At 38.8% G+C, this 20734-nt stretch overlaps 1 protein-coding gene across 17 annotated transcripts in view; it reads left to right on the forward strand.

Annotated features, from left to right (window-relative positions):
* ANK3 (ankyrin 3) overlaps nt 1–20734 on the forward strand; it is a 597115-nt gene that overhangs the window by 554418 nt on the left and 21963 nt on the right. For 8 of the 17 annotated variants that reach the window (XM_079793859.1, XM_079793850.1, XM_079793863.1 and 5 more), the window contains one exon: nt 730–9120. In XM_079793859.1, the coding sequence (XP_079649985.1) occupies nt 730–8570 (7841 nt within the window). In that variant the 3' untranslated portion in view covers nt 8571–9120. The other 9 variants (XM_079793866.1, XM_079793851.1, XM_079793852.1 and 6 more) reach the window with 3 other exon arrangements.

Genomic DNA, 20734 nt, shown 5'->3' on the forward strand with positions numbered 1-20734 from the left:
TTTTCTTTTAAAATTCTGACTCAGAGAATTTCTTGCTCTTATTGGCTTTTTATGGGTGTGAAGCGTAACCGAATTGTGCATGGAAGATGCAGATTTAAAATCCAGTGGCTTCACAGTTTGCACATCAGTTGCCTGTCACTTAAAAGTTATTTTGGATTCTGCATGAAATAGGCTTGAGTGGTTTTCTAAAAAAGACTTTTAGATGTTTAACATATAGCTACACACATTGACATGGTTCAAGGTGAGGAAACATTAGAAATTACTAAAATGAGAGTTTTATGGTTGCACAAAACAAACATTAACCTATACAGGCAAAACAGAATGGCTACTGATATTTCAAAACCAGCACATAAGAAAGTCAATAGGAAGTAAGGGAACAGTTTTCCATTGTGGTTATTTTTCATCATTAATTCTTTCCTCGTGTTTTCTAATTTTCATTGTTGGCCTATTTGGTTGCGACATGCTTTTTCTGTCTTTCATTTCACATTGCTCTGTTTTTTATTTATTTAGTGTTTTGTGTGTTTTTTACTTTGGATTAGTTATGTCTGTAGAAAATTTTTCCCTCTTTTGCTTAATTGTTCTTTTTGCCTCTTCCATCCTAAATCATGCAAACAATTGTACTTGCTTTTGTAATATTTCAAAGTTTACTGACCAATTTTTTTCTCTGGTCTCTCTGTTTCTCAACCATTTTTGTTGATTTTTGTGTTTGGTTTCATTTTAAAATTTAAGAAACAGTTGAACGGAGTGCAGGAGCAACAAGATCCCTCCCCACTTCTTACTCATACAAGCCATTCTTTTCTACAAGACCATACCAGTCCTGGACCACAGCTCCGATCACAGTGCCCGGGCCAGCCAAGTCAGGCTTCACTTCCTTATCAAGTTCTTCCTCTAATACGCCATCAGCTTCTCCGTTAAAATCAATTTGGTCCGTTTCAACTCCTTCTCCAATCAAATCCACATTAGGCGCGTCAACTACATCTTCAGTTAAATCCATTAGTGATGTGGCATCGCCAATTAGATCCTTTCGGACAATGTCTTCACCAATCAAAACAGTGGTGTCACAATCTCCATACAATATCCAAGTGTCTTCTGGTATCCTGGTTAGAGCGCCCACAGTCACGGAGGCCTCGCCTTTAAAAGGGCTGGCGTCCAGTTCTATGTTTTCCTCTCGAACCTCTCCGGTGACTATAGCAGGGTCTCTTTTGGAGAGGTCATCAATTACTATGACACCCCCTGCCTCCCCCAAGTCAAACATTAACATGTATTCCTCAAGTTTGCCATTTAAGTCGATCATTACATCAGCAGCGCCGCTGATATCCTCGCCGTTAAAGTCAGTGGTGTCTCCAGCTAAATCAGCAGTTGATATCATTTCATCGGCGAAGGTTACGATGGCCTCTTCTCTCTCATCGCCCGTGAAGCAGATGCCTGGACACGCAGAGGCAGCATTAGTCAATGGATCGATTTCCCCCCTGAAATACCCATCATCTTCAACTTTAATCAATGGATGCAAAGCCACTGCCACGTTACAGGAGAAAATCTCCACCGCTACAAACTCTGTGAGCTCTGTGGTGAATGCCGCCACGGACACAGTTGAGAAAGCGTTTTCTACGACAGCGATGCCCTTTTCCCCACTCAGGTCCTACGTTTCCTCAGCACCATCAGCTTTTCAGTCTCTCAGAACTCCTTCCGCAAGTGCACTCTATACATCCCTTGGGTCGTCAATATCGGCAACTACCTCATCTGTAACTTCATCGGTAATAACAGTGCCAGTATACTCTGTAGTCAATGTTTTGCCAGAACCAGCATTAAAGAAACTCCCAGACTCTAATTCGCTTGCAAAGTCCGCAGCAGCCTTGCTGTCCCCCATTAAAACATTGGCTACGGAGACACGTCCTCAGCCCCATTTCAATCGAACTTCCTCCCCGGTCAAGTCATCTTTGTTCCTTGCACCCTCCGCCCTTAAGCTGTCGGCACCATCTTCTTTATCTTCCAGTCAGGAGATACTAAAGGACGTGGCTGAAATGAAAGAGGACCTCATGCGGATGACGGCCATACTGCAAACAGACGTGCCTGAGGAGAAGCCCTTCCAGCCTGAACTCCCCAGGGAGGGGCGGGTGGAGGACGAAGAACCTTTCAAAATTGTTGAGAAAGTCAAGGAAGACTTGGTGAAAGTTAGCGAAATCCTTAAAAAAGATGTGTGTGTCGATAATAAAGGACCACCCAAATCACCCCAGAGTGACAAAGGACACTCTCCCGAAGACGACTGGATAGAATTTAGTTCCGAAGAAATAAGAGAAGCGAGACAGCAGGCCGCTGCGGGCCGCTCTCCCACTCTGCCCGAGCGAGTGCAAGGCAGGGCCAAAGCGGCGTCCGAGAAGGATTACAGCCTGACCAAGGTGATTGATTACCTAACGAATGATATTGGGAGTAGTTCCTTGACAAACTTAAAGTACAAGTTTGAGGACGCCAAGAAAGATGGTGAAGAGAGACAGAAAAGAATTTTAAAGCCAGCAATTGCTTTGCAGGAACACAAACTCAAAATGCCTCCTGCCTCCATGAGGCCTTCCACCTCCGAGAAGGAATTGTGTAAAATGGCCGATTCCTTTTTTGGAACAGACGCTATTTTAGAGTCTCCGGATGACTTTTCTCAGCACGACCAGGATAAGAGTCCCTTGTCTGACAGTGGCTTTGAAACGAGAAGTGAAAAAACACCTTCAGCCCCACAGAGCGCTGAAAGCACTGGTCCCAAGCCGCTTTTCCACGAAGTCCCCATCCCTCCTGTCATCACAGAAACCAGAACCGAAGTGGTTCATGTTATCAGGAGCTATGAGCCCTCGGCCGGAGAGGCTTCCCAGTCCCAACCAGAGGAGCCCGCGTCACCCAAACCGTCACCCACGTTTATGGAATTAGAACCCAAGCCCAGCACTTCCAGTATTAAAGAAAAAGTGAAAGCGTTTCAAATGAAAGCCAGTAGTGATGAAGACGACCACAACCGAGCTTTGAGCAAAGGCATGCGTGTCAAAGAAGAGACACACATAACCACCACTACCAGGACGGTTTATCATTCTCCACCCGGCAGCGAAGGCGCCTCTGAAAGAATCGAAGAAACCATGTCGGTCCATGACATCATGAAGGCCTTTCAGTCCGGGCGGGACCCTTCCAAAGAACTGGCAGGTCTGTTTGAACATAAGTCGGCAGTGGCCCCAGACGTTCACAAGTCTGCTGCTGACACCTCAGCCCAGCACGCAGAGAAGGACAACCAAATGAAACCCAAACTGGAGCGTATAATAGAAGTCCACATCGAAAAAGGTAACCAAGCTGAGCCCACTGAAGTCATTATTAGAGAAACCAAAAAGCATCCAGAAAAGGAAATGTATGTGTATCAGAAAGACTTATCCCGGGGAGATGTTAACCTAAAAGATTTTCTGCCAGAAAAACACGATGCTTTTCCTGGTTCAGAGGAACAGGGTCAGCAAGAAGAGGAAGAACTCACGGCAGAAGAGTCCTTGCCTTCTTATCTGGAGTCTTCCAGAGTAAACACTCCTGTGTCCCAAGAAGAAGATAGTCGCCCTAGTTCTGCTCAACTCATATCTGATGACTCTTATAAAACATTGAAGCTTTTGAGTCAACACTCAATAGAATACCATGACGATGAGTTGTCAGAACTAAGAGGGGAGTCTTACAGGTTTGCTGAGAAAATGCTTCTGTCAGAAAAGCTAGATGTGTCTCATTCCGATACTGAGGAATCGGTGACAGACCATGCAGGACCCTCTAGCTCAGAGTTACAGGGGTCTGATAAGCGGTCCAGAGAAAAAGTAGTCACTGCCCCCAAAAAAGAAATTCTCTCCAAAATCTATAAAGATGTGTCTGAAAATGGTGTAGGTAAAGTGTCTAAAGATGAGCATTTTGATAAAGTGACAGTGTTGCACTATTCTGGCGATGGTAGTAGTCCAAAACATGCCATGTGGATGCGCTTTACTGAGGACAGATTAGACAGAGGGAGAGAGAAGTTGATGTATGAAGATAGGGTGGACAGGACTGTGAAGGAAGCTGAAGAAAAACTGACTGAGGTGTCACAGTTTTTTCGTGACAAAACCGAAAAGCTCAATGATGAACTGCAGTCCCCAGAGAAAAAGGCACGCCCCAGAAATGGCAAAGAATACTCTTCTCAAAGCTCTACCAGTAGCAGCCCCGAGAAAGTACTGCTGACAGAACTGTTGGCATCCAGCGATGAGTGGGTTAAGGCGAGGCAACATGCCCATGATGGGCAAGGCCTCCCCAGAGCCAGTGAGAGGAAAGCGTCCAGTCTGCCCAGCAGCCCGGAGAAGAAGGTCCTGTCCCAACAGACTGAGGACAGCAGGTCCACGGAGGAAGCCCAAGGAAGCGTGCCACAGAGCAAAGCACCAGAAGGGCCCCAGTCTGGGTTTCAGCTCAAACAATCTAAACTGAGCTCCATTAGATTAAAATTTGAACAAGGCGCACAGCCCAAAAGTAAGGACGTGACTCAAGAGGACAAGAAGCCAGATGGCCAATCCAGAATCCCCATTAAAAAAATGCAGGAGAGCAAGCTACCCGTCTACCAACTTTTTGCTAGAGAAAAACAGCAGAAGGCCATAGACCTCTCAGATGAAAGAGTACCTGCCCAAAAAGATTTTATGATATTAAAAGCTAAAGATGAGCCCGAGCAAAGCAGTGAAATGGTTGTAAATGGTTCTGGCTCTGATGATGTGAAAAAACAGAGAACTGAAATGTCAAGTAAAGCGATGCCTGACTATTTTTCCGAGCAACAGGCTAAAGACTTGGCATGTCACGTAACCTCAGATTTAGCAACTAAGGGACCCTGGGACAAAAAGGTCTTTAGAACGTGGGAAAGTTCTGGAGCCGCTAACAATAAGTCGCAGAAAGAAAAGCTTTCGCATGTACTTGTTCATGATGTAAGAGAGAATCACATTGGTCACCCTGAGAGTAAACTTGTTGATCACAGGAGTGAATTTGTGTCTGTGACTGAGAGAGAACACAAATTGTTAACAAATGGCTCTCTCTCAGAAGTGAAGGAAATGACTGTAAAATCTCCCTCCAAAAAGGTCTTATACAGGGAATATGTTGTGAAAGAAGGGGACCGTCCTGGCGGGGCTCTCGACCAACCTCCGAGGAGAAGTGAGAGCTCGGCGGCGTCGCACATCCCAGTCAGAATGGCCGATGAGCGGAGAATGCCGTCTTCTAGCGTTCCCGTTGGTTTTTGTGAGCAGTCGCCATTTCCAAAGCACGAACTATCACAAAAGTCACCCCAGTCGAGTCACAAAGAGACAGTGGAGACACAGCACTTTAATTCTCTAGAAGAAGAAAAAGTTACCTATTCAGAAATCAGCAAAGTGTCCAAACATCAGAGTTATGTAGGCTTATGCCCCTCTCTCGATGAAACTGAAAGCTCCCCCACCAAATCTCCTGATTCTTTAGACTTTAGCCCAGGAAAAGAATCTCCCTCTAGCGAAGTATTCGACCACAGTCCCATTGATGGATTGGAAAAAGTTGCACCACTAGCCCCGTCAGAGGGAGGGAAAGAGATAAAAACTTTACCTGTTTATGTCAGTTTTGTGCAGGTGGGGAAGCAATATGAAAAGGAGATACAACAAGGAAGTGTAAAAAAAATCATCAGCCAGGAATGTAAGACAGTACAAGAGACCAGGGGGACCTTTTATACAACTAGACAGCAAAAGCAGCCTCCTTCTCCCCAAGGTAGCCCGGAAGATGATACTCTAGAGCAAGTTTCCTTTCTAGACAGCTCTGGGAAAAGCCCTTTAACTCCAGAAACACCCAGTTCAGAGGAAGTGAGCTATGAATTTACGTCTAAGACACCAGACTCACTCATAGCTTATATACCAGGTAAACCCAGCCCAATTCCCGAGGTTTCTGAGGAATCGGAGGAGGAGGAGCAGGGCAAGTCGTCCTCCTTAAAGCAGACTACAGTGGAGGAGATAATAGGCGCACACGAAATGCCCAGCAGTGTGAGCAAAGACTCTAACCAAAGACCCAAAACCAACAGAGTTGCCTATATCGAGTTTCCCCCTCCGCCGCCGCTGGATGCCGACCAGATTGAGTCGGAGAAGCATCTTTATCTGCCTGAAAGAGAGGCTGGCATGATTGAAGTCAGTCTGCAAGACGAGCATGACAAGTACCAGCTGGCTGAGCCAGTCATCCGAGTGCAGCCACCCTCTCCAGTTCCTCCTGGGGCAGACGTCAGTGATTCGAGCGATGACGAATCACTTTATCAACCAGTTCCAGTTAAAAAATACACCTTCAAATTAAAGGAAGCAGACAGTGATCAAAAAGAAACGACAAAACCCAAAGCTTCTGCTGAAAAAGCTTCCAACCAGAAAGAATTAGAAACTAATGGATCTGGAAAAGATCATGAATTTGGCCTTGATTCGCCTCAGAATGAAACTGCCCAGAATGGGAACAATGACCAGTCCATCACAGAGTGCTCCATTGCTACCACGGCCGAGTTTTCTCATGACACAGATGCCACAGAGATTGACTCTCTTGATGGCTACGACCTGCAAGATGAAGATGATGGCTTGACGGAGAGTGATTCCAAACTCCCAAGTCAGGCCATGGAAATTAAGAAAGACATCTGGAACACAGAGGGCATTCTGAAGCCAGCTGACCGCTCCTTTAGCCAAAGTAAACTTGAAGTCATCGAGGAAGAGGGAAGGGTGGGACCAGAGGAAGATAAGCCATCTTCGAAAAGTTCTTCGTCCGAAAAGACTCCTGATAAGACTGATCAGAAGTCGGGGGCCCAGTTTTTCACCCTAGAAGGCAGACATCCTGACAGATCAGTGTTTCCTGATACTTATTTCAGTTACAAAGTAGATGAAGAATTTGCCACTCCTTTTAAAACAGTAGCTACCAAAGGTCTAGATTTTGACCCTTGGTCTAATAACCGAGGGGATGATGAAGTTTTTGACAGTAAATCCCGGGAAGATGACACTAAGCCATTTGGCCTGGCTGTGGAAGACCGCTCTCCAGCAACAACCCCTGATACAACGCCAGCCAGAACGCCAACCGATGAAAGTACCCCAACTAGTGAGCCTAACCCCTTCCCATTTCATGAAGGAAAAATGTTTGAGATGACTCGCAGTGGTGCAATTGACATGAGCAAGAGGGATTTTGTTGAAGAGAGGCTCCAATTTTTCCAGATTGGTGAGCATACTTCTGAAGGGAAGTCAGGGGACCAGGGGGAAGGGGATAAAAGTATGGTCACTGCCACACCACAGCCACAGTCAGGGGACACCACTGTAGAAACCAATCTAGAGAGAAATGTAGAGGCACCTGCGGTCGAACCTAAACCCAGCATCCCGACCAGCGGAGAGTGTCAGGAAGGCACACCCGGTAGTGCCTCCCTGGAGAAGTCAGCAGCAGCCACTAACACCTTGAAAGGTGACCCCAAGTTGCGCACGCCTATAAAAATGGGGATTTCTGCGTCCACCATGACCATGAAGAAAGAAGGCCCTGGAGAAGTCGCAGATAAGATAGAAGCTGTGATGACCAGTTGTCAGGGATTAGAAAATGAAGCTATAACAGTGGTTTCAAATTCAGCCGATAGCCACATGGGTGCTAGGCCCCAAGAAAAACACGATTTTCAAAAAGATAACTTTAATAACAACAACAATTTGGATTCTTCCACTATACAGACAGATAACATTACAAGTAACGTAGCTCTGACAGAACACGCCGCACCCACTCGTACCACAGAGAAAGCTAATCCAGTGAAAAGCTCGTCAGGAAAAAAGGCAGGGGTGCTACAGGGACACTGTGTGAGAGAGAAGCAGAAAGTGCTTGGAGAGCAGCAAAAGACACAGGCACCGGTAGGGAGTAGGCGAAAATCCAAACTTCCCATAAAGGCCACTTCATCAAAAGATACCTTCCCACCAAATCATATGCCAAACATGAAAGTGAGTAGAATGAAGCAGGTTAGTCCATCTGAGAAAACCAAAACCCGTACCTCTTCTTCATGTCTAGACGTAAAGTCCAGAATTCCAGTAAAAAACACACACAGGGGTAACACAGCCCCAGTTAGAAAAGCATGCACCCCACAAAAGCAAGGGCAGCCAGAGAAGGACAAGGCCAAACAACTTCCATCCAAGTTGCCAGTAAAGGTAAGATCCACCTGTGTCACCACCTCCAATGCTACCACCACAGTTCAAGTCAGGAAGAGTCAGCTTAAGGAAGTTTGTAAACATTCCATTGAATATTTTAAGGGAATTAGTGGTGAGACCTTAAAGCTTGTGGACCGCCTCTCTGAAGAAGAAAAAAAGATGCAGTCCGAGTTGTCGGATGAGGAAGACAGTACCTCAAGAAACACGTCGTTGTCCGAGAGTTCCCGGGGTGGCCAGCCTTCAGTTACAACGAAGTCTGCTAGAGATAAGAAAACAGAGGCAGCGCCTTTAAAATCAAAGAGTGAAAAGGCCGGCAGTGAGAAAAGGAGCAGTAGGAGGACTGGTGAGAATGAAGGCAGTCAGGTTTCTCGAGCACTCTTTGCTCACATCCTGGAGAACGAGCCTAGTTTGTAAACACTTTCCAACTCGTAGACCCTAGTGCATGAACTGTTGTGATTGCTTGTGGAGTGACTTAACCGTAGTTTCTCATTCTGTCATTGTCATCTGTATGTGCTGTCTCTACACTCCTCTTTCTTCCTTTTAACCAAACCACACCGTAGACAGCTAGGGAAGCATGCTGAAGATATTGGTGTCATTCACGATGAGCAACTTTTCTTCTTTTTAATGTGCTAACGGATATGATTCTGTCAAAGTAAAAGCACAGATGTTGAAACCCCATCATGGTGTTTTCACCAACACAACACTTCTGTAACTGTTGTAAAGTAGCTAGCCTGTCAGCATGTTCAATTCCATTACATTGAGCATCCATGTAGTCTGACATTTGGCCTGATGCAGGTGAAAATCAAGTGAGTCCTGTGAACAGAGGTGTTCATGTAGGTGATTAGGACACATTTAAGTGTACAGTGTTAGCAGTAGTCTCTCTGTAAAATCTGAGTATACTGCTCAAAGCAATTTTCCAGTATCCTGTTTTTCTTGATGATTATTTTAATTAAGAAATTGTAAATCGTAGGTCCACAGAGTCCATGTGAACGGACAGATATCAGGATGGCAATAGTAGCCGATCACCTGGGACTTAGTTGGACAGGTAAGTGTATAAACCTGAATGAAACAGATAGTTTCTTAAATTCTTTCTTATTCACAAGCGGTTCATTATTTAAAAACAAAACAAAACAAAAACAAGCAATGAGTAAAAAATATTATAATTCTACCTACCCAGAAATAATTACTGATAGTACTGTATACTGTGTTTTTCAAGGCTTTTCCTATGCATATTCACTGAAGAATAGAAATTTAAATCTTAATTTCACCTTGAATGTAAGCACTTTCTCACAATGCCATTTCTGGTTATATAGGATAACCTTTTATTTAGTAGGAAATTTATTTTGTGGCATAAAAGAAAATGTAGCTAAGGCCTACGACTTTTAAGTAATTTAAAAATTTTAAACATGCCAAGGGTGGGAAACCTCCGGTCCGTGGGCTGTATAAGGCCTGCGAAATCATTTGGTCTGGCCCTGCCAAGGCATTAGGGGTGCGTTAATTAAATGTTTGACCAAATACAGCAGGCTAATTTTTAAATTGATAACTTTGTATAGCTTGAGAATGATGTTATAAATATCCAATTGGCCCTTGGCAGAGAAAGGTTCCCCACCCCTGGTTTATGCCCTTAGAGCAGCTCTCTCAGGCAACAGGTAAATAAATCCATGCCTAGGTTTAAATTTTTTAATCATTCATGAGTCATCTTCACAATTTTTATGATATACACATATTATCTATATGTTTATTTAGCTGATAGTTGTAAATTGACTTCATTTTATGCTCAAATATTTACTTAAAGGAAAAGTTACATCACTTTGATATGGAAAACAAGGATCATTTTCAATAATTACATAAGCAAGAAAACAAAAGAATGATAGTAAATTTAAATTTTCAATTAAAATTTTTAAAAATAGTGAAATGAATGGAACTATTTATGCAGAAAAGGAATATTCTATAGGTTGAGTGTATTTGTTTAAATTCACAGCCATAAAACATAATGGTTTAAAAGTGTCAATTATTGTCATAGCTAAAGTCATATTGCATACCATCAGTGACATACATCTAGACTCAGGGAAATAATGATCTATGCTGTTAAAAGAGAGAGTATGAAAGTAGATCATGTAAATAATTTTCATTTGACTGCCATAAGTCCCTCCCTCTCCTACATATTGAACCCTCCTCTCTCTTTCCACCCAGTTTTTGCTCTCAGATATTCAGCTAATACTCAGGAGGCTGGTGATAGTCTGAGAAATCCCTTGCAGGTTGAGAGTTAATAGCAATCCATTGTATGTAAACATGTGCTAACATAAAATTAAAGATAGTATTTATATTTTACCATAGGACACTGTAATCTGAAAATAAAGTAGAACCAATGTTGATTTTGCAGTATTGTATGCCCATAACTATTAGATTATTTCCCATAAGCAAATCCAGTTCTCTGTCAGAGTAAATTTTTGGAGAAAATGTGATGTAAGAATAGACAGACAAAGCCATAAAACGCTAAAATTCTTAGTTACAGTGTGTCTTTGCTTTCATCGAGTCTAGACAAATGATACAGCTCAGTTATGAGAGCTTGTTGGGCAGTAAGTAAGTTGTCTTAAAACATAGAGAGATGAAGAACTTAAAAAAAACACAGATGAAAAACTTAAAAACAAATTTAACTTTTTAAATTCGAATTCCTATATAATAAAGATTATTAGGAAAATTAGCATTTATAAAAACAAAATTTAAATCTGTCCATCAGAATCACTGTTAAGTAATTTTAATGAACTTTGATTTTTTATAAAACGCTCTTTTAAATGTTATATTAACTATGCAACTTACTGCTTTTTTATTTGCAATTACATAGTTTCTACAAAATTAAATATTCTCTGATCTTGATTTTAATGGCTAAACAATAATAACCAATAGAGATACTTTATACAATGATGTTGTTCTAACTGTGGGTTACTAGCGAGTCATGGAATCAGTTCATGCTTTGGTTATGTTTTTAAATGGAATAGAATGGTAAAGAAGACATCTGTGTATTATATGTATTAAGGCTAGTTTTGCTCCATAAAGATCAGTTTCATTTATAGCAACACCATGATATACAATATATTTCTTATTGTAGGCTCTGATCAAAATAGTTTGCAAGCCCCTGTATTATATTAAATAACTCTTTTGTTCAACACTTGGATTGTTTTAAATTTTTCAGTAGTACAAGCCTACAATGAATATTCATGTATGTAAATCATTATGTACAACCCTATGTATTGTCAAGATTGATCTCTAGAAGTAAAATCACATGATCAAAGGATATGGACTTCTTTTGAGCCTCCAAATACATTTTGACAAATTGCTGGAAATGTGGTAGTATAACCACTATGCTGAATACCTGAAACTAACACAAAATAATACTGAATGTAAAAATATATATACTTTTAATTAAATAAAAAGTAGCCAATATTAAAAAAAAAAATTCTTAAGCAGGATAGAATCTTGACTAATTCCTTTTCCATGGAAGGATATGTTTACCATTCCTTTTTATAATTCTTTAAGGTACTACATACCTGATAAATCTTTTTTTAATTGTACAAAAAATAAGTAAGTCTTCTCACCTTTGACTTCTACATTTCCCTCTACTAAAGCAGCCACTACTACTCATACATGTCTTTCCAAAGACATTCTCTGCATAAACAAGATTGAGTGTATACATCTACATGGATAGAAAGTTACCTCCCTTTATTTTTATACATATGGCAGGATATCGTAGACAGTGATCTGGCCTGAAGTTCATGCAACTTGATGACATATAGAGTAGAACAGTGGTCGCGAGCCGCAGTTTACCTCTCTGTTGACTAATGAGTTTGCCAACCACTGGGATAGGGGCTTAATCACAAGGAACAACAACAGCCTGTAATTACTGGAATCGAGAGTCTAGGTCAGTGATCTGCAAACTCATTAGTCAACAGAGCTACAGTTTGCTGACCACTGGAGTAGAATAATAAGTGAGTAAAAGATGCACTTCATGAAGAATGCCTAGGGAAAACACCAGCATCTCTTGTGCTGTATATTTCTGAACTGTATATCCCTACATATCTTGTACAAAGTTTGCTCAAATTGAAAGAATAATTTGGCTGAATTAAAAGAATCCAGCAAATCTTTGTGCAGATCAATAAACTATATAATCTAATTGCAACTAAGTAAGAGTTCAATCAGAACCTATGTAGGCTCACTACTTTCCTGTGAAATCAAGTATATCATGATTATTGCCCAAGGCTGTACTTGGGTTTTACTGTAAATTTTTTTTCTTTTTTTAAAATGAAATATATGTGATACAAGTAGAATACAAAATCTCAATAACTCTTTTTCTTTTCTACAGAACTGGCAAGGGAACTGAATTTTTCAGTGGATGAAATCAATCAAATACGTGTGGAAAATCCAAATTCTTTAATTTCTCAAAGCTTCATGTTATTAAAAAAATGGGTTACCAGAGATGGAAAAAATGCTACAAGTATGCTGAAATTATATTACTTTAACTTTCATAAATGCATATATCCAATATTTTCTATAAGCCTACTGATAATAAAATCAGAGTAATCATAAAGTAGTAGCAGGTCTTTTGAAATTATATTTGTTTAATTTAGTGCAAATATTCTAACGTATCTTGAGGAAGCTTTCAGAAAGGAAATTTTTCGTGTGTTTTTGTCTGTAGTTCTCTCTGTGACCATTAAAAGTGAAAATATAATTCTGTTAAATCATGGGGTGGTAGGCAAACACTATGAAGTTACTGCTATGGTCAGAGATGGATGTGCAGGGAGGTAGAGAGAGAAAAACAGGATCAAATTAGGGGATCAAATTATTGTATTCAGTTTGGTCTGTGGTGGCAGAGAATTCTCTAATATTGTTGGGTTTTGTTTTATTGTGGATGGCATAGGGGGGTGCTATACTATGACAAGTGCCAAACCACAACAATGTGGAATAAGTTATTGTAGGGTCAGCCTGATTTTAGTAAGTCATTAAATTGCTAAGCATCAAATATGAGAGCGACCTATTTTGACAGTCTGATAGGAGAGGAACATGTTTAAAATTTTATGAGATCCCCTTATAACTAAAAGGAATGTAGCTATTTTGGGGCTCATCTGCTCTGCATCTTACATTGGAATGAATGTTGCTGTCTTCAAGCACAGCTTTATGGGGTGATTCTTAAGACCCTTACAAATCTTCCCTTGAGTGGCCAGTTTTCTGAGCCCCCTGGTTTTCAGAGCTGCAATAAGAAGAGCTAAAATGCCAGCAGGGTTGCAAAAGCTATGTCTTTGTGTGGGTATTGTGATGACTGAAAGAAATAATTTCCTTGGATTTTCAACCTTTTTTCCCCCTCTCCTTTTTCAGCTGATGCCTTAACTTCAGTCTTGACGAAAATTAATCGAATAGATATAGTGACTCTGCTAGAAGGACCAATATTTGATTATGGAAATATTTCAGGCACCAGAAGTTTTGCAGATGAGAACAATGTTTTCCATGACCCTGTTGATGGTAATTGAATCCAGTGTTCATATTTATTTAATCACTTGATAAAATTTGAAAATGCAGTAAAACAGGGAAGTCAGTTAAACCAGCTAAATGATGATTTGCTTGACTTAATTTCTCATTTTCACAGCATTTTTTCTGCCAGAGTCTGCAAATATATACTCTGATAGACCAAATGATAAATGTCTGTTATGTAAAACATGAACAATGAGATATAAAAGCATATGTTATCTGAAAGAATTCAATTTCAAATATTTTATGTGACCAAATGGGAGAAAGTTTAATATCTAGAGACTACACAGTTTTTGTCATTTTCACATTCACCTTAAAAAAACTAGTGAATTAGCTTATTTTATATAGATAAAACCAAATTGTGATCTGTTTTACCAAGTAAGTAAGGTGTTGGGTCAAGTTTAAGCATATACTATACAAATTGTTAAGTAAAATGCTGAATTACTGTTTTGGGACCCAGTATTTAAGTATGTACTGAAAAAAGTCTAATGTGTCACTCAAACTATTTAGTTATTTAGCATTGTTTTATCTTCATGTGCTACTTATTTGTTGGGGGGACAAACCCTACTTGATATATAGTTTATAAAAGGCAGCATAATTTCTAATTCAATGAGTATAGATGTCTCTAATAACGTAATTCGTCTTTTACATTAGCTCCATTTATAGATATTGTAATTTTTCCTTCATTATGTAAATTTGGGCTTTTTTTCATCAAAGTATTAAGAAAAGCATAACAAATACCTTATGTTTTTCAAGATGCTCATCTTCCTTCACAAATGGAATTTACTCCTATAATGAATTTCGAGTAAAATGTTGATAATGGTGTGGATGCAGGAAGAAGAACTAGTGATATTTTTCCACTATTCTATGATTTGGAAAATATGATGATTCTTTTTCCAGTTTTAAACTGGAAAAGTTTGACTAACAAGAATCAATAACTTTTAATTCTGCATATTATGTGACAAAAGTTCTCAAAGTCAACAGAAAATTTAAAGCATACCTTGTTATCCTCATAACACAAGAATGATATCTTTAAGTTTATAAACACCAGAGAATCTTGGGGAAAAGCTCTCTTTAAAGCCTTATCTTATATGTGAAACCATGTATTGGTAACCAAGCTGTTTTTGCACTAAAGACATATCATGTTATATCAAATGATGAATTATTGCCAAATTATAGTTTATAGAATCTTTTAACATTCTTTGTTGGGAAAATTTTTAAGCACAGTAGCTCTAATACACAAGATCACCAGGAAACAATGGACATATTTAATGGAATTGAAAACTGCATTTAATTTTAAGATTTTAAAATCAGAATATCATTAAATAAATAAATTCACAAGGGCTTTTGCTATATCTCAATATTTTCTATTCCTTGTTTTAAGAATTCTTAGGGAAATTTTAGGAATATGTGTATTAAATATCACTTGTATAGATTCTAAACCTCAGCTAATCTTAGCCAGCTTTTCAACAAGATTCTGGTCTACAGGTGACCATAATAGGAAAATATTCACTTACCTATAGTGATCTGAATTCACAATAAAAGTTAAGTTGGTATTTACCTTGGACTGATGGAAAAATGAGGCTTTAGTTTTGTAGACTAATAATTCAGAAAATGTGCTGGGTTGCGTTGTTTTTTTTTTCCTGTCTCTCCTCTTCGTTGAAATTCTGTAAAACTTCCTTTCCTCACCATGACCAGACCATTGTTGACTTTTCTCTCTGCTCAAAGAGAAAAATACTCCTTAGCCCATGCAGCACAGTTTAAAACATGAGACCTGCTCCCTCCGTCCCCTCTATGTAGTCTGGTTAATAAACCTCTGTGTTTCATAGCCTTGTCGTGAATATTCAGACCTCTTTGCAGATGGTTTTCCTCCTGTCTCTGTTGTACCATTTCCTTTTTCTCTTTATTTGATTCATGGTTCTGAGTGGACCCATCTCACCAAGTTTACCAAAATGTCCATATACACCACAGCCCTTTCATCTCTAACACATTTTGACACTTGAAGATTTACATGGAGTCTTTTCTACTTTATCTGCTTTTTAAATCCTTTTTCTAACATGGTTTTAGATTTTTTTCCAAAATCTAATAATCATTTCTTTCCAAATATTAAATTCATTTTTCTTTGCTGTAAATTTCATGTGAAATAAGTAAAAATTAGAGTTGGGTACAATCGCTCATATGCACTGTTCTTAAAATAAGTTATAAGTAATTATAAAAATTGATTTTTGTGGCTTGCTGTATTTAGTCCACCAATATATGGATTTTACATGCTAAAAGTTGAATGATAATAAATTTGGCCATGGAATAAATGTATCTTTTATAGTGGCAAATAACTTTATATTGGATTAAATTAATCTGTGTATTTAAGTTATTATATTAAAATTACCAAAATTGATAGAAACAATCTATATCTTAATATCCTATCTTATTATAGTTTGCACTAGCCTTTTATTTCATTGTATTACATTTAATTGAACTAAACCAATAAATTTATCATTCTGTAATTCATCATACTACATTTTCATACCTGATATAATTTAAGTCATTCCATGTGTTTTTGTTTGATGTGCTCGTAATTCATTCCAGTCAGTCCAAATGTACTGTCTTCCATAGGTTATTCTTCCCTTCAAGTGGAACTGGAAACTCCCACAGGGTTGCACTACACACCACCCACCCCTTTCCAGCAAGATGATTATTTTAGTGATACCTCTAGCATAGAATCTCCCCTTAGAACCCCCAGTAGACTGAGTGATGGGATAGTGCCTTCCCGGGGAAACGTAGAGCATTCAGCAGATGGACCTCCAGTTGTAACTGCAGAAGACACTTCCTTAGAAGACAGCAGACTTGAAGACTCAATGCCTATAACAGAAATGCCCGAAGCAGTCGATGTAGATGAGAGCCAGTTGGAGAATGTATATCTGAGTGAGTATCCTCGATACCTTGGAAGTATGGCTGGGGTCCCAAAAGATGTTAAACCAGCAGAGCCACTGAAACATACTAGAAAAGTAAGAGTCAGCTCTGAGCAGCAAGAGAAAGGAAAATCTGGTCCTGATGAGGAGATGACAGAAGAAAAACTCAAATCTCTATTTGAGGACATTCAACTTGAAGAAGGAGTAGAGTCTGAGGAGATGACAGAAGAAAAAGTACAGGCTATTCTTAAACGTGTTCAGCAAGCAGAACTGGAAATGTCTTCAATTACAGGTTGGCAGAATGAGACCAGTGGAAACCTAGAGTCCCCAGCTCAAGCTCGAAGAATAACTGGTGGGTTACTAGATCGACTGGATGACAGGTATGGCTGTTTCAGAAAAAGGGAAATGAAACAGGTTACATGTTAGTAGTTCGTTTTAAATATGTGCTTTCTAGCATTTACTCTTTCTACATGACCATTCCAGTTTGGGGATAATACATGCTTTAAAAGTTGGTTCATTTGCTAATCTGGAGAGGGAAAATTGCATTAAACTCAAATATAATTCTTAAAACTATTGACAGTCTGAAGGAAATGCAAAAAGTTTTAAATATATGCCAAAAATTGATGTACATTTTACTTTAGAAGACTATTCTTTTCTAGTTTACTACTTGTATTACTCTTTTCACATAGCCAGTAATTAATGCTCATTCAAAAGAATGTAATAAATAAATTCCAAGTCTTTTAAAGAAACATAAACATTTCTATTATTTCCTGAGTGCAAACATAAGTAGGCTTATTATTCAAATTTTAAAAATACAGGTTTATAAAAAATCAATGCAACCCCACAATCTAGCAATAACCACCATTAAAATTTTGGTGGATTTTTTTTTGCATACATTTTTTTAAAATGTCTTAAAAGAAAACACAGAGAAAGAAAAAGAAAAGTCATCTGTCTTTCTACCATACTAAGAAAAGACATTTTTATATAATATCCTTTTTTCTACATGAGTGTTTTACATGATTTACAATATAGTATATGTACCAATTTTTTTAGAGAGAGAGAGGAAGGGAGAGGGAAACATTGATGAAAGAGAAACATCAATCGACTGCCTCCTGCACATGCCCCACTGGGGACTGAGCCCGCAACTGGGGCATGTGCCATGACCGGGAATCGAACCAATGACCTCTTGGTTCATGGGTTGGTGCTCAACCACTGAGCCACACCAGCTGGGCAGTATATGTAATTCTTTAGCCCAAATAATTTTGCCATGATTCAAATTTGTTTATACCCAATATAATTCCCTAATTATGAATCTGATTCTTCTTATAGTGGCCTTACTCTAGAAAGGTGGGAGTTTAATGTCCTCCAGACATTGTTTCAAATATCACCATCATTAGGTTTGCACTTTTTGACTTTGGATGAATTTCTAAACTCTAAGAACGTCACTTCAATCAGCTTTAAAAATAAGAATGACTCCTTTCCTCACACAGGTTTATATATTGAAAAAGAAAGCTTGTACCAAGCATACCAAATGACTGGTGCAAATAATCTGTTAGTAATATTTTTTAAGTACACATCAGATATTTTAGTTCAATGGCAACTAATGATAAACTTAAGTTGGATGCAAAAAAAACATTATTTCATAACCAAATTTAATATTTTCATCTTACTAAGCCTCTTGCTCCATAAAAATTCCCAAAGGTGGAGTTTACAAAAGTTTTTTTGCAGAATGGTAGCATCAATGAATTCTGTGTTCACCCTACCAAAGAGCCAAGACAATAAAGAACACTACTTCTGATGTCTACGTTCAGATACAGTCATATAGTTTATAGTTGTATTTATGTTATAGGATCTTCACAATATGCTGGAACTGTTTGTCCTTACACAAACAGAATAGGGTGTGCTATTGATATTTTTTATAACTCTGTTTAGATAATCAATTTGATTATAAGCATACACACATACATACTTATATACATATACATAATATGTTATATATAAAACATTGCAATAATTATTGCCTTCAGAAGTCTACAGGTAATTAGCAAAGACACTAAACACAATACACAAGCTACAAAATAGAAGTCTATACTGAAATGACTAAAAATTAGAAATCACTTTTTTTAAGTACTGGAAGAGAAAGATTTTTAATAGTTGAAAGAAAAATAGTTCTCACAGGAAGTACAAGCAGTGGGTGAGCACCAGTCAGTGTCAGCAGAGGTCAGGGACATAGAAAGATGGGAGCAAGGAAGGGAATTATAGGGATCATCATTGGAAACACAAAGACTGGAATTTGGGGTTCTAGGGGATGGCAGAGCTCTCATCACAGGAATTCATTTCGTGCCTTATCAGCAGTTTTTTCACTGGCAGTATAAAAGCATTTTGAGATATCCCCCTCTTTTAAATTAGTGGGTCTGGAACTCTGAGCGGTCCATGAACTGCTCAGGATTACTTTTTAAGATATAGAATTCAAGCGGCTATAGAAGTGCAATCAAACAATGACAGCATAGCTAGCCAGCTTGGGAGCTGCCGAGAGCCTGCGTAGCACCTCCTCACCCCCACACCCAGGACTGCCCCTCACAGTTTGAAATCCAGTGAGCAGAGTTCTCAGGCCTTTCTATTTTATGCCTTCAAAAGTAGTTCAAAACATAGTTGTTAAAAGTTTAGACCCATTTCCACCATGTGTTACCATTGTAAATTTCTACGTTTTACCTTTTGCAGCCCAGACCAATGTAGAGATTCCATTACCTCATATCTCAAAGGAGAACCTGGGAAATTTGAAGCAAATGGGAACTATGCAGAAGTCACTTCAGAAGCAAAGACGAAATCTTACTTTCCAGAATCCCAAAATGATGTAGGGAAACAGAGTACTAAGGAATCTCTGAGACCAAAACCACACGGATATGGTCGTGTTGAGGAACCAGCATCATCACTAGCAGCATATCAGAAATCTCTCGAAGAAACCAGCAAGTTTGTAATAGAGGAACCTAAACCCTGTGTGCCTGTCGGTATGAAAAAGATGAGTAGGACTTCTCCTGCAGATGGCAAGCCAAGGCTTAACCTCCACGAAGAAGAGGGGTCCAGTGGGTCTGAGCCAAAGGTACGTCCGCTTTATTCAGAATGCTGTCCTTTAAACTGAAGGTATTGATGATTCGCTTCCTCAGATTAATGTAGCATTGACCCAAGGTTCTTTACTATTTCCAAATTATAAATGTGTGACCGAAAATTATAACAATAACGTTGGGGGTAAAAAGAGTTCTGAGTAAAGCTACATGATCATATCTTTATTCATAGGGTAGGAAAAAGAAATAACCATCTCTTTAGCCATTTTTCAGATCATAGAGATGTTAAGTAACCAGCTTAAGGTCCAGTATTATTTTTTCTGGGATTTAAGTTTCCTAAATCCCAATCCAATCTTCTTTCCTATGCAAGGAGGGTAATTGTTCTGACCCTTTCTGGTTCTTTTGCATAATTTAAAGTTTATAGCACACAACCCATCTAAAAGTTCTACCCTGTAAGGTCAGTTGTCTGAAAGTGTGCTTTAAAAATTGAAGGAACATAGTTCCCAAGCCTAAAAGGATGTGTGTATATACCACTATTGGTTGACAGCATTTAGAAATTTAAAGTAAGAAGTATCATTTTAATAATTTTTATATCTAAGTTGATAATTATCTTAATATTTGTTTTTAATGATTTTAAAACCTACTGCCACAGAATTATTTGCTTGCTCTTTGTACTTGTATGTTTTGGTGATACTATCTTAATAGTTTTTTTATTCATTGAAGTTTATCATTTTTAGATATTTTAAAGAATTGAAATTATGATTCATAGATGGATATGAGAAAATAGAGCTGATTTTTTTTTTGTTCTCAAATTTTATGTCTTTTCATGAACTATGTAGTAGACATAGATTAAGAGTTATACATCTTTGGAATAGTAGCACTTGTCATTTTCCTTAAACCATCTAGTTTTCTTTTGTCAAATAATGAGTCCATGATTAATATGATGCTTAAAAAAATATAAACTCCCAATCACTCTGGAGCTAATTGTCAGCTTATTGACTAATATCCTCTCCTTTTCCCTTCTGCAAACTATCTTTTGACCATTTTCCTGCTTGTTTAGAAGGAAAGGGAAAGAAAGTAAAATTGT

This window comes from Cnephaeus nilssonii (assembly GCF_951640355.1).
Source record: "Cnephaeus nilssonii genome assembly, chromosome: 16".
NCBI classification, from domain to species: Eukaryota; Metazoa; Chordata; class Mammalia; order Chiroptera; family Vespertilionidae; genus Cnephaeus; species Cnephaeus nilssonii.